General features: G+C 37.7%; 1 protein-coding gene across 2 annotated transcripts in view; it reads right to left on the bottom strand.

The window, feature by feature from the left end:
* Nucleotides 1-15680, bottom strand: part of efnb2a (ephrin-B2a) — a 73297-nt gene that overhangs the window by 8454 nt on the left and 49163 nt on the right. For both annotated transcript variants that reach the window (XM_057851957.1, XM_057851959.1), the window contains 2 exons: nucleotides 9905-9997; nucleotides 3908-4018 (listed from right to left, as the gene is read on the bottom strand). In XM_057851957.1, coding sequence (XP_057707940.1) covers nucleotides 3908-4018; nucleotides 9905-9997 — 204 coding nt within the window. The remainder of the gene's footprint in view (nucleotides 1-3907; nucleotides 4019-9904; nucleotides 9998-15680) is intronic.

Below are 15680 nucleotides of genomic sequence, written 5' to 3'. Positions count from 1 at the left end.
ACAAGATGCCTCCGTGAAGATTCGGTCCCTGTCACCCGTGTGACTTAAACCGAAGTGGAAATTCCCTGCGCGGCTGTGTACCAGGAACACAATAGCTTATCAGCAATGATGGCCTTGCTACAGGAAAAAATCTGAGAGCTCCAATTCATATCGTATCAAAAAATAGTCACAGGTCACAGCCACCCAGTGAATATGCCAAACAATATGAAAATGAAGAGACTAAGTGAAATGAAGAAATGTATGATTTTATGTGACATACATACAATGTGAATATATGGAAATATATACATACAATTGTTGACCATTTTTACATTCATTCATAAACGTGATCTGCTGCACATCTACTCAAGAACCTTCTCAAATAATTGTCCACGCTAGGTGGAGTGAGCACAGTTATGGTTGCTGCCAAAATTTTTGTCATCAGGGAAGCGTCTAGATTTCTTGAAACTTGCTTATGTTCCACTGTTGATCGTTAAAGAAAAGAAAATGGTAGAATGAAATTTGATTTTCTTGGCGAAATTATGGAGTCCGCTGTTTAGTCTAGGCGATCACTGTTAATAGAACACAATATTCCGTGGGCCTTCAGAGATCAGTCGAATTCCTCTAAAATGGCTGGCACTCTACAGGTTGAAGCCTGAGGAAATGGCTACTGGCGTTGAATGAGTTAAGAACGTTATAGACAGCTTGTATTTTGTGCATCAAATTGGATTGACCTGTAAATACTACTGCTTGGTCACGTCTGAATTGTTTGTCTGAATGGATTACGTCTGTACAGGGACAGGAGCCAACATATCTTTCCTTTAAATTAAGCAAGAGAGATTGTGAGAGAACCCCAAGAAAAAGAAAGGTCATATTCAATTGGTAGCCATTCCAGCGCATACAAAGCAAAGCTCAATAGTACATAACTTAAAGGAGCAATATGTAAGACTTGCACTTCCATTATTCATTAAATGGATGAAATTTAAATTAATAGACATTAAAGAAACATGTTTTTGGAGAAATACTTCTTACATGTTTCTCAATGGTTGAGTCGAGATTTTGCCATTTTATAAGTCGATTGTCAGCCCATTAAAGTTGTTATTGCTTTTGACTGTATGTTTACAGGGAATGTCCCAGTCTCCACCAATTCGCAAATTACGAGATAAGTTGTTGGTCTTCCTCCAGGTTGCCAGAGCTTTTTAGGCTTTGTAAACCAAGGATGCAGAAATAAGACAAGGATATGCATATACTATAAGTCATACGGGGAGATTAAACGCCCCCACCCCCCCCCGCCGGTGGCCAAAATATCATTGCATGTAATTGACTTTCCGATATATGAATTTAAAATTAAGACTTTGCCGGTAAAATGTTGTCTATAAAATTTGTAAAGCAAAAAAAAACAACGCAAATGAATGAAATGGAAAAAATATATTTTTAGAATGGGTCGAAATTATTTTTCGAACAGATCATGTGACTAGCACCTTAGACGGCTATTTGCTTTGCTTAGCCAAAACCACCTGAGAACAGAAGACGCAAGATGGATAACGCTTAAGATTTCAAAAGCGACAACAACAACTGAGCAAGAACCAAGGATTGAAAATGTGGACCATGAAACGCTGGAGAGGACCGACAAATGGTGAGCGGAGTTTCAGTTGATCCCCACTATCTGAGCATTTATCGTGTAAGTTAACTTTACTGCTGACACTGCGTTTTGGGGTCATCATTTTATGCCCCCCCCCTCCCCCGCCACAAAAGTCAAACTTAGCCTATGCTAAAAGCCTATGAGCTTGTACTAAGAGGACGTTCACTTATACTACAAGAGTGAGTATTTTAGTTTATTCAACTATGGCTACTTGCAATGTTGTTTTCGTCAACAATGACGATAACAACAATAATTTGTCGACGAACAATTTTTTCATAACGATGCCATCAGGATGACGAGCTAAAAATGTGGCTTGGGAGACTAGAACATAACGATACAAATGGCCTTTTTCGTTTGATGACACAACAACAAAACAAATGCCCATTTTCGTTTGATGAGATGACAACGAGACATGGCTTCTGTCATATATTCACAATGCATGAAATTTTCATATTTTACGTGGAGTACGTCTGCTTGCATTGTAGCAGTGTTTGTGTCGTCTGACTCTTAAGAAATGTGCTGCACATCTCCCTCACTCTCCTCACCGGACTTTAGGATGTGTCTCAAGCTAAGCTGCGCTCCATCTTGCCTGTTTGGAAACACAGTAAGATTTTTTTTTTTTATCTTGGCAAGAGAGAAAATGCAATGCTGCTTTAGCTTTCAAAAGTCTGTGCTGAATGATCATCATACGCTAAATATAACTCCTAGCATTAGCATACCATTCGTGTTAGCATTAGCTTCAGAATGGCGAGCGTCCTCTTAAATCACTGGCCAGTCTAAAGCAGAGCCACTTGGCTTTTCTGGTCAGTAAATCTAGAGAAGAGCCAGTTGGCAAAATGGCATTTAGCTAATAGCCCAATGGTAAATGAGCAATTACTGGGAAATACTAATTGCTTGGCAAGACTCTAAGAATAGCAACAACAAAAAACATACTTCCCAGTGTTTAACCCTTGGACAACATTTGTTTTTACATACAGTTCGTAGCTTCCAGGTGGGTTTTATTTAAAAATGATGTACTGCTTTTCCTGCTGAGTGTGTATTATTATCACCAAGCTGGTGTTTTCCTTGTGGACGCTTCAATGTGTGCTCATCTGTCTATGTTCATTCGAAATTGTTGGAAACCTTCATTTACTTTTGGACTATAACTTTTGAATTTTACCCACAAAAACATTTTGAGTAACTGTCAACTAGAACTATATGAAATTTGTGTGAGATTCAAATTTTGAAATAACTACAATATGACTAAGACTAATTGGTATTTTCATCCAAAACTCTAAGACTGAAACACAAATTAAAAGGGCTGCAAAAAAACACTGGTTACTAGTGATACAAGTAACCAAGCACTTGTACTACAAGTACGTGCACTTGAACTACAAATGTGTGCACATGTGCTAACCAGTACATGTACTTGCATGTACTTATGCTATAACTACACGTACCTGTATTACAAGTATGCGTACTTGTACTACAAGCACATTTACTTGTATGACAGACACGTGTACTTGCGTGTATGATTACTACATACACGTGTACTCGTACTGAAAATGCATATACTAGAACTAAAAGCACGTGAATTCGTACTAAATGTATGTGTACGGGGAAGAAGATAGGAATGTTTTGCGCTTCAATATTTGAATACAATATTTCGATGAGGAAACTGTGAGTTACAGTAGATCAGTGGTGTCGAAAGATTGCATTTCTGGCAATCTCTCAACGCTTGAAAGTCATTTATCTGTGGTGGTAGTGAGGTACAAATTGATGTATGATCTCAGGTAGCCTAAAGCAGAGAGCCCTTCGCTGTTTTGCAAGGAGATTATGCTGCCTCATACTCTATGCTCCATGCTCATGCTAGTAGCTGACATGTGAAGGGGGAGTAATTTCATGGATATTCGAGCAGAAACGATTCTTATATGTTTTAAATGACATCCAAATGAACTATGTTACGTATGCGTTTAAATGTTAGCTTCGATTGGTTAAAATGAAAAAATATATATATTATAGGAACTGAACAGTCCTGCAAAAGATAGCACTCGATCAATTCATTTTGTTGAAAATGTCACTTCAATGATGGATTATACGGAGTGACCAGCATAGTGATGACTTTAAAGTCCTTGAGAGCAAAGAGGCCAGATATGTCTATCACTTTAATGGCTAACATTTAATTATAGACTGATAAATTGGTGTCCTTTCTTTACAGCACTTCCTTTGTAGCGCCAAATTGTTTCAATAAATTTGCCACTCAGTTACCACTTTCACAGGATTTAAAATGCATGTAGATGAGCTCACCTGGCTTCTCTAGCACTTCATTAGTTTTGTGGTTGTCCTTACTGTCTGGGTGCTTAGGATAGTAGGGAACCCTGGTAGGGTTGTCTTTGGATGAAATAGGGTCAGCGGGATCTGAAAAAACCACAATCAAGAAATACAGATTTTGAGTTTGAGGGCATTTGTTTTTGGGTTAGTCACACGAGTATTTGCAAATAATAATAAAAGAAAATCCAATGAGAAAAAATAATCTTGTTAGGATGGTATCCTGGCTCTGGGGCAACTAAAAAAAAGTCAGAACAGCCCCCAGTCTGAAAGATGAGATCAAAAGTCAGCTGCGACGGTAGAATCCTTCATCATCATCATCAATTTATTTGTGTCCCTTGAAGGGCAATTGGTTGCAGCAGAAACCACACACATTCAACATCATTTAAAATATACACATATATTACAGTAAATAAATAAATAAATATATACTAGTATATACAGTCTACTGTATACACACAAAAGTGAGCAGCAAGATAAAGTAAAAAGTCATCTTTGAATTGTTTCATTCCCCCCCAAATATTTACTAGCTGTTCCTCCTCGCCACTGTTTTAAGCTGAGCAATAATTGGTATGTTATTAAGAAATTCTTTTTACCTATGATGTTTGCTTAAACATAATAATCCGCTATTCATTGGTCATAGGGAATTATGTGGTTAGCAAGAGACTGCATATAATGATGCCCAAAGTAAAATGTTACAATTGCAACACACAGTATTAAACAGTTGAAATCTTTATACTACACAAACTATGATCCGAAAACGGTTGAATATCATTTTAGACTAACCAATACTACTCTTAAAAATGCATGTCTTATATATGTTTAAATTCATTAAAAATGTGTTTTGTATGTTGTATTTCTGTATATGAAGCAAAGACTCTCACTTGCATAACTTAAAAGTGTTGTAGCACTTGAGGATCAGTTTAATTTAAAACCTTTAAAGGGTACCACGGACAGAAAGACATCTTAAAAGATAATCTTAGTACGAGTTATAATAAATTTGATATTAAAACCTCTCAAAGTTTTCGTTTTAATAAAATTTGTAAAATTTTAAATAAGAAAATAAACTAGTAGCTCGCCATTGTTGTTGACGTCACATGGCCACACTGCCGTACTTCACAGTGTCACTCTTTAACTGTGTAAGGTAGTGACTTAAATACATCACAAGGTGTCAATGGCGAGTTTAAAATTAATAAGAGATCAAGCCAATGAGTGTGTTTTGTCCCTCGACTGATGCCGTAGTTTCCTGTTTAGTGTGGGTCCATTGTGATATACGTTCATTTGAGTGTTGTCTTCACAACAAATAAGACTCCTGATAATGGCTCCCCGCATCATAGTTTGTATATTGTGACAAAATATTGGCATCCACTGTATTTATTGAGCTAAACGAGTTGCTAAAATGTTTAAATAATTTGACCAAAGTCAGAGTAAGTTTTATGTGTATTTTGCATATTTTTTTGATTGTGAATTTGTGAATGCCAGTTCTCTTTGGATTGTTGTTTAACTGTGTGAGAATAGGGCCTCATCAATACAGATTGAAGCACTTTTCTTTTTGTGATGGTGCGGTCCGAGCTACGAATTTGAACGCCTTACAGCCCACTATGGAATAAAGGAAAACTACGGCATCAGTCAAGGGACAAAACGTACTCATTGGCTTGATCCCTAATTCATTTAAAACTCGGCATTGACACCTTGTGGCATATTTAAATCACTACTATACATAATTAGACTAAATAAAAAGTGACACTTTTTTTTTGTTTGTTTGTTTTTTGTTTTTTTTTAAGAGTGACACGTGGAATTCCGTCAGTGTGGCCAGGTGACGTCACCGCCCTGCAACATCAACAACAATGGCGACCTACTAGTTAAAATTATTATACAAATTTTATTGAAACGAAAACATTAAGAGAGGTTTTAACATCAAATTATTATAACTTGTACTAAGATTTATTTTTCTAAGAACTACATGTCCTTCTATCCGTGGGTCCCTTAAAGCTTTATACAATTGACCTAAAAAAAAAAACTGACATGATTAATGACTGTAATTACTAATAATAGGATTACCACTGTACCTCTACTTAAGAACGTCGCTACATACAGAATTTTCAGGTTAAGACATGCCTCAACGGGAAAATATTGTCTCGTTAAGAAAGATATTTCAGGATACAAAAGGCAAAAATACAGTATGGCTGCTACTCGAAGCTCCCAGAGAATACTGAACGTAACATCCTTATAGCTATTCTGCCATTCCTGGCATCCAAATGGCTAAGAGGGACCTCTACTGTATGTGTATGTGTGTATCCCAGCATCCTCTTCATTGTGTTCCGACAGTTTTTTTTACATTATGCACAACTCAGATTTTATGTTTATTGTGCAATAATCTGAATTGTAACATGTATTTGTTATATGTTTTGTTGCATTTTTATGCTTTATAAAAGATTTATGCCTGAGTTTTGGGGGGCTTGGAACATATTAGGGCATTTACATTGAAAATGCGTCTGTACTTACAGAATTTTCAAGTTAAGAAACTACTTCCAGAGATTTCATAAGTAGAGGTACCACTGTACCTTTTATAATCGTGCCATGTGTAGCGCTTGTGGGACGTAGTGCGTCTATATGAGGATTAAGTGAGTTCCAATGTGCAGATGTTTTCACTGCAAGTCAGCTCACAAAATTACAGTATGTGAATGCGCATACGTCTTTCTCTTTATTACATCCCTTTTACACAGAGACAATGGCGCGTTCTGCTCCACTGTCTTGTGACCTTATCGAGGTATTACACTGGTTGAGTGTTCCACAATTTTTCACATTGAATGAGCTCTGTGTTGTGAAAGTCTGCTCTTTATTAGAGGCCGTTTACATGGAGAAGCTTCGACACCAATCCGCTAAGATTTGTGTTGCGGATTGGCCTCGTTTTTGCATGGCGACGGTGAAAACGGAAAGCAAAGACGCAAACTTTCGAACGTGGACTCCAAAGTGGAACGATTCGATTGCGGGGCTTGCTACGCAAATGTTTAAAAGGAAAACACACATGGCATGTCAATTAAGCACATGTTAATGGCGGCTCCCTCCCTGAATCCTGCAACATTTGGTTGCTACAGAGCCGTCCCGACTAGTCCACGTCATCGATGACGTAAATTCATCAACTAGCTAAAGATTCCATCAAATGTTGATGATGTAAATACAATCACACGTGCATACAGTCAGCTGGCACGTGTGCACAGCTGAAATGTTGGATGCTCGGGATACTCGCGTTTTGGGTGGGGAAAACAATGAAACAGCCAGAAAGAATGGATGTATTTTAAAGAGGGTGTTGTCAGCAGACTGTCTAGAGCCGAGTTGGTGTACAACAGCAGCACATTGGCCATGAACAAGGACCTGAAGCATCATCACCACGGTGTAACTGCTGGAAGACCACAGATAGCAAAAAGCTGGAGATTTTAAAGACACGGCTTTACATAAATTGCCCTTATGCCAACGTATCAACGTGTATTATTGTTTCATTTCTCGAGGAAGTTAAAGTTACACAGTGCTGTGTTTCATCTTTGTACGGCGTTCTAGTAGTGTCAGGCGAAACGCAAAGTCCAAAAACTTAGCAAAATGAAAAAAGCACGAATGAAAATTGCCTCACCACAAACGCTAATTGCAAACACTTTGCAAAAGAAAAAAGCACACATGCAAATTGGCCAAAGCATGATTGCAAGTAGGCAACAGCACAAATCTTAACCTAATTTGGTGTTTTTACAGCCAAAATGGGGAACTTTGAGGCAGCCTGAAGAGCGTAAAAGAGCCTGGCCGCTTTGCATGACCCATTATGGTCCAGGGCCATTTTTCGGTTCCAGTCCACCCCTGGTCTTCAGCATTTGACCTCATAGGACTTAGCATATATTTAAGATATTTTTGTTGTTGTTGTTGTTGTTATTCATTCTCGCTACTAATAATTTCATTTGGGTTGCGCTTACACAGTTTTACTTTAATGCAGACATAAATGTCATTACAATGAACTAATTATAACTTTCCGTCCGTCCAAACAGAAAACTCCCATGCTGCATTTACCATTTTGCTGCCAGACGTATTTATAAACAATGGTGGTTGTGTATTTGTACAGACAAAAACTGAGCTCAGGTGGATTTTCTCAAGGTCGTGTGTGTAAAACTGCCCTTTACAGCATAATTGGTGGGTAGAGTAGCCAAACATTTTACTCAAGTAAGAGCGTTACTTGAAAATAATATTACTAGAGTAGCGTTTCTTCTTCACGAATATACTTAAGTAAAAGTAAAAAGTGATGTTGTAAAACTCCTCTGAGAATTAATTACATTTACACTTCCGTATATTCTTCATATCTGTTTTTTTGGCATGCCTGTTCAGACTGCCTTTTTCCATTGACCCCATTCAAGCATTACGCATGAACTCTAATTGGAAGTCTGACTCACGTTGAGCAAACTGCCCCGCATGCGCAGAAGCCTCAGAATAAATGTCATTCTATGGTGATGATATTTTTGATTTCCAAAAGGAGGACACAGATAACAGACATACCGTAATTTCCCGAATATAACGCACCCCCCCCCCCCCCCAAATCAACTTGTAAAATCATGGTGCACATTATAAACGGGTACATGGATGGAGACAGAAATATATATATATTAGATATATATATAAACCGATTATTTTTTTTTTTATTGACACGGCCACGATGTGTTGAAGAAACGTATGCAGTTGCCGACCATTACGGTACGTGACGTCACCATTTTGTTTCGGTAACACTTCACTCTGATCGGCCGAATGATTTTGTCTGTGTTAAATTCTGCTTTTTTCACTCTTCATAAAGCACAGAGTTTAGTTTCTTGAACTCATTTGAGTCAACGTTTATTGCAGCTCCGCAACTCGGACCATAACAAATGTAACAACACAGACTTCCTGTGCGTGTCCGTCAACTATATCTGTCCCTCGGGAAACTCAAATCCAAATAACAATAGTTCCTATTGTTACTGTCGTGTCGACAGCGATGAGCGCTCTCAGATTTCCGACTTACGTTCTCACTTTCATTTTACCGTATCAATCCATGGAAGAAACAAGCAAGTTATACAGCAGCCTTTAAAAGAAAAGTCACATCTGTTTTGTTTTCTCCTAGATTCTAATAAGTTGGATAAGTTGTCAAATCATATTATTACCGTAAATATTGTCAGTTTATGGTAATGTTTTAAACTACCAATATGCTATGCTTGTGTCGTGTTTCACAAGTCAGTAAAATGACATTTCTGTATCTGTACACGAGCTTTGTTTTCTTGTATTATTCTATTTATTGGTGCTAAAATTAGGGTGCGCGTTATAAACGGGTACAGTAATTTCCCCTAGATTTTACAAGTAAATTTGGGGTGCGCTTTATACAAGGGTGCGCCTTATATTCGGGAAATTGCGGTAAATAATCCCTGTTTGGTTATATTCAAAGTTTATTTGGATTGATACAATGCATGCACTGTGCGTGCACGCATGACGCACACACATACGTTCAGTTTGCCCGACTCGGCCATGTAAGCAATACTGAATTATTGCTCATTTGGCACACAGATAGAAAACCGAGCATTCTCAGGCTTAACCCTTTTTTTCCTTTTATTTATTTATTTTTTATGACTGTGGTCACGCCCATCTAGCTCCTGCCTATAACCTGAGTTCAAGCTCGGCACTAACGCTAATGCATTTCCATTGCCCCGCTCCTCTGCCTCTCTCGCTCTTTGCTGAGGTAATTGCTGCGTAAATTCCGATTTGGAAGACTTGAAAGTTCAGACCACAGCCACATTCTGGAAAAATGTGGCCCAGATCGGATTTTAACCACATACTAGTGACCTAGATCAGATTTGAAATGGTCCGCTTCTATGCGATTTGTCCCGTTCAGACGTCAAGTTAATGCGTCACTCGAGTCGGAAAACACGAAAAAATCGGATTTGTACATGAGATGTCTTTCAATGCACTAATACTCACTTTGTCCCACTTTCATGATCATCTTCATGGACTTGGTCTTACATACGCCCCCCTCCTGGTTGTCAATGCCCTCCATCGTGCCATTTGAAGTAGCTGCAGAAAGAGAAAAACAAGACAAAAATGTGAAAACTATCATTGCGGTCATCCATTGGGATGTGTTCTTGATATCCTGTATTGCTCTTATGCCTCAGGCTTATCCAAGGGGAAAACAGCTAGTTTAGAAAGACAATGAAAGCCCTGAAATCCAACTAATAAGACACAAAATGACTTATTATTAATGAGACAGCAGTTTTCCCCCATCATTTCAGTTTATCGGTATCCGGGGAATATATGAAGTTAATTAGCTTTAGGAATTGCATTTGTAAGACTTCAGACGGTGTTGATCGGTCCTTAATGAACAATGATGCAAGTTGAAAAGATTTATTGATTGTTCTTTATTCAACTATTCAGACAACTGAGAACAGTTTCTCATTCACTATGCTGACCTGGAGGTATTTAGGGTTTATTATCTTGCCCAAGGACACTTTGGCAGAGGGCAGTCGGATTCCAGCCGCCAACACTTGCCCAAATAATGACATGTGGCCAACCCCTGTCATAATAACTTGGTACATGTCTTTTTTCTTTTTTTTTATGCTCACCAAATGTAATTCTGCCAGAAACCTCAAACAGTTTGATGGTTTCAAGACCCTGAGGTTCCAACCTCTTGATCAGCTTGCTATAATCTCTGCTGTCTCTAGCGGCTGCTAAGCAGGACCACAGTTGATTGGTGGTTTGTGTGAATCGGGGAGGAAGCAGGGACGGAGGGCGGGGGAGGGGAAGAGGACTTGCGGTCTATCAGGTCAGTAACATAGAGGCTAACGAGCTGCCAGGGCTTAGCGGCTTGGCTTCCTGCCAGAGCGCACTACATCTGCCTCAACCAATTCTGGACCCCTCCCTGTCTCCGCTTCCAGTCCAAGATCTCATTTGCTTTTCCCCTCCAGTGAACAACACCACACCTTCGCTAACCTCTTACAAAACCTTTTTTGCTTGTCACCCCACCCTATAAATACCTCTACGATGTTCCAATTGCATTACTACTATTTTCCAACAGGCACATTACATGACAGCTCCGTACAGAAGACACTGATCCAGACTGATTTGAAAAATGTTTTCTTTCCTCCATTTCCCCCTGTTGTCCTTGTTTTACTGCAGTACTATTCTGAGCTATACCCCCTCATTGTGATGGGAGTAGACACAAAGAGCATGTTAACAAGGTCTCCTTCCATTCTATCATCCACCCGCCCCATGCCTCTCTCACTCGGTGACTTGTGGCTTTCCAGTAGTGACCGAAAAGCACATTGCAGACAAAGCTCCTTAAGGGCCTGTGTGTGTACATGTGCTTTATAAGCTTGTTAGCACAACACAAAAATTTTCCAATCCTTTTGGATATCATTAATCAACACTGATGACTTGTAAGTGAATAGCACCATCGAGGGCACGTTTTTATAGTTGCGTTTACGACTTGGCACATTTACACTAACGGGAGAGCTAGGCAATAACTGTGTAGAAAAATTTAGGGCTTAATCACACCGTGTAAGAAACAAAATATGCACCCCCTCAAAAAAAAAAAATTAAAAGAAAAATAAATAAATAAAGACTAAATGAAAATGAATTGCAACACATGGCAAGAAAAAGTCCTTTCATTTGAGGTCATTTTATACTTCTTTGGCACCATTAAATTCCAAGTAAAACATTTGTTCTGCCCAGGCAAACCAGACTTGGATTTAAACAAATTCGTTGACTGGGCTAAAGCTCCCTGGGTGACATAGGCAATATGAAACATGAAAGACAAGTCCATGCTGAACTGACTGAAAGACTAACCAGCTGCAGTTTGCGTTACCTGATAATCCAGTTTGCATGGTAAGAGGAGCAGAGGTGGGTAGAGTAGCCAAAAAATGTACTCATGTAAGACTAACGTTAAGTAAGTACTCCAAAACTAATTTAGCAGGTCCTCAGGGCTTATGTCTGATCATAGACTTCATAATGATATTGACAGGTCAGATTCAAACTTCCGTGTGCCACGCCTTCAAGTAGGGGGCCATCCAACTGTTAGCTTCAGTCGGTTGAAGTCGGTCGCAGTTATTCTCCAACTCCAGATTTATGTTAAAAAAGTACAAAAGCTGTACACCATACAAACAGGAAGGATTTTCTCAGGAGTGATTTGTTCAAGGATTCAAGGTAATTATTATATTTTTAATACCATGCATGCATTTTGAAACGGTGTGAAAAAAATCAATGGGAGAAATTAGCCGCTACAGTATTGGCATTATACTTCGCAATATTTACGTAAAATAAATGCTACCTGTACTGTTTTGTTGCTTTTAACCAAGAATCAAGACTCTTTTACATCCATATCTAAAAAGAATTTAAGCATTTATTCACAGAAAATTTCACCGGAAAGGGTCTGTTTACATATGGCGGCCACCACATTGACTGACAGACTAGCATCGTACTTCGACATTTTTACATAAAATAAATGCTAACTGCACGTTTTTTTGTTGTTTTTTTTTTTTTGCTTTTAACCAAGAATCGAGACTGTTTTACGTCCATATCTATAAAGAAAAAAAGCTCTTTGTCTGTGACCCCACTCGGTCAGCTTTGACATCCATGGCAACAATGCAGGCCCCGCGTCCCGTCAATATCATTATGAAGTCTATGGTCTGATTTATTTTGAAAACAATCTAGTTGGATAGAAAAAATCTTAGAATTATGTGCAAAATCTGGAATCTCTTAATAATAAACAAATTAACACATTATGGAAAAACAAATTCAAATTTGTTAAAATATCAGCTTATTTTGGTAAACACAAAAGACATAGCATTATGGAGCTCCTCTCTTGAATGCTGTGTAAGCAAAACATCCTTTGTATACGAGGCCAAGGGTGTCCATTATTTTTGATTCAACATATAAAAACAGTTGCCATTTTCCAAATGCTATTTTACCCTTAAGGTCCTGAGCTGTGTTTTTCTTTTTTTTAAATACTTTTTATTTTGTCTCAAGTCAAAATGTTAAACATGACATATTTTTTCTCTGCAAAACATCATCTATATAAACTTTTATTATTACACTGTAATATCACTTATTTTCCTTTCTATTGGCTTTTTTTTTTTCCCCTTGTTAATCGGCCGATGGCCAATGTTGTAAGAGAGTCCATACATTGGCCAGCTGCTATATCGGTCGACCTCTAATATTGGAGTTATGTGATTATTGTTGCAATGTCTCATTGGTGAAACAGGTGGAGCCACATCTTTGGCGAAACATAAGTAAAATCTACATATGTAGAATAAAAGAGTGTAGCCCAAAGTAGAGGAGTAAGAGTAGCCATTTCTTCATCACGCATCTACTCAAGTAAAAGTAACAAGTATGGCTTGTTAACACTACTCTTAGAAGTACATACATTAAAGTTTTTAAAAAATCGTAACCGTTAACTCATGTGCAATGTTCTGTATTTTATTAACTTATAATTTTGTGCAATATTCCTCATATTTGTGAAATGCTGTGTAGTAGTTTGTCACCTATGGAAACCCAAAAGGATCCAAATTAAATAAATTAAAAACAACATTTTGAAATAAATACCATTTTGATAAATAACAGACAAATTGTGTAATACAGCCCTAAAATTGTAAAATAAGGTAGTATTATGAAAACAATCTTAGAAGATGTTTTTCACAAAGTATTTTTTTTTTTAATTTCAAAATACCTTTGTCCACAATAGCCTTTTTATTTCATAATGCCATTCTTCAGCACAATGACATTTGAAAAGTTGAAATTCGTTTTTCACAAAGTATTTTTTATTTCATAATGTCTTTTTCCACAATAGCCTTTTGATTTCATAATGTCCTTTTCCAGCACAATGAAGCATGTGCTTTCAATCAAATACATAAGGCAGAGTCAGTTATGGGATTGGCTGGATCATGGATTCTGGCTAGCTGCGCTAGCATTTGGTAGCGTCACTTTCAGAGTTACTCAGAGAAGTTGCGAACAGGTTGGATAGTAATAAATGACATTTTCCTCAGCCTGAGCGAGGATTTCAACAGCAATGTGTTTTTGCTTTCTGGAAGTTTACCTAACACTTCATCAACGCTACCAAATTCTAACAACCAGACTCCACAATCCAGCATATTACTTAGCTGACTCCGCTCGATTGACAGAAGACAAATCATCATGAAATAAAAAGGCCATTGTGGAAAAAGATATTATACAAGCTTTTTATCTTGTAAAATCTCATTGTGCTGAAAAACGACATTATGAAATAAAAAGGCCATTGCGAAAGGTATGATGAAAAAAAAGAAACTGTAAAAAAACACTTTTCATTTTTTTCTGGTTAAAGTGCCATCTGGTTTTGGTAACTTCCATTCAGTGGGAAAAAATCTGACTTCAAATTTGCAAGAAAAAGATTATTGTGATAATAATAGATATTAGTGCTGCAACGATTAACCGATTAACTCAAATATTCAATTAGAAAAAATATTTGAATTAAATTTTGTTGCTTTGAGTACTCGTTTAATTAAAGTGCCGTTGTAATGGTTTATTTTGAAAATGTTTGCATTTAGTTTTATTGATTTAGGGTGGACACACTGCCCTATGGTCTGCCTCTTTTTACATGGCTGCATCCAACCGCTCCCTGTTAAGACCAACGTAAAGTAAGTTTTTGTTTGAGCTAATGTTTTTTAATGCATTCATAGTTTGGTTTATAGCTATATCTAGCTGTATTTTGTGGGAATATGTGTCTGAAAAATTTGTTAAGAGCATTGTAAAAAAAAAAACTTTAGCATTTTATAGCATTTAAGCTAGCGGACTTTTTCTATGCAAGTCAGCCAGTTGTTCTTTTGTTGTACATAGATCCTCATTTAAAAAAAAAAAAATCCGTTTGCGCCTCAGCTCAGGTATTTTAATTTTTCATGTTCTTTATCCGATTACTTGATTATTCGAACTAACTAATCCATCGATTAATCGACTACTAAAATATTCGATAGCTGCGGTCCTAAAAGATATCGACTGATTCACTGTGATAACAATTTTTGTCATATTGCCCCGGCTTACAGTAAGGACTTCCAAAAACAGTGAAAAGGAGAAAAATGCTGTAACAAAACTTGCTAGTCTACTGTAATTAGTTTTGCAGACAAACATGGTCGATGGATGAGCTAAGGTGATTCATGAGAAGGATTTATGGGGAATGTGTATCCCCCCAACTTTCAATGTGGTTGGAAGTTTAATGGTTGGAAATTACACACATGCATTCACATTCACACTCAACTGTGTAAACCACTGTCTCTGGAGGGAGAAGAAATCGGGGGGTAGGGGGATCCCACATCAGCTCTGAAAAGGTCTTGCAAAGACCCAAAAATGACTTTAAGTGGTAGTTTAATACCAACAACTTCCAGTACAGCCATACATTGAACCGTAGATGTCGCCTGGCTTGGGCAACGGTACCCCAGAATGTTTTTCCATCAGCATCAAATAATTCACTTTCAGAAAAATGAATTACAACTCAATGAATTACAAGATGACAATGCCAAGACCAATCAGAAGTAGAGGAGTTGCTTGTTTTGATGGACTGTTGGTGCGCTGTTAGACATATTAGTGGCAAGAGGTGGGAAGTAAATGTACTTGGTACCTTTTTGAGGAAACTGTGCTTCTAGTATTATTTTTACTTTTTACGTTTACTTGAATCGATTTATGTATTCTTACTACACCATAGAATCAAGTTTAAAATAAAAAAAGAAATAAAAAACAT

This window comes from Corythoichthys intestinalis, chromosome 12 (assembly GCF_030265065.1).
Source record: "Corythoichthys intestinalis isolate RoL2023-P3 chromosome 12, ASM3026506v1, whole genome shotgun sequence".
In the NCBI taxonomy this organism is placed as follows: domain Eukaryota; kingdom Metazoa; phylum Chordata; class Actinopteri; order Syngnathiformes; family Syngnathidae; genus Corythoichthys; species Corythoichthys intestinalis.
The sequence above is the reverse complement of the archived record's forward strand: the minus strand, read 5'-3'. Positions and strand labels throughout refer to the sequence as shown.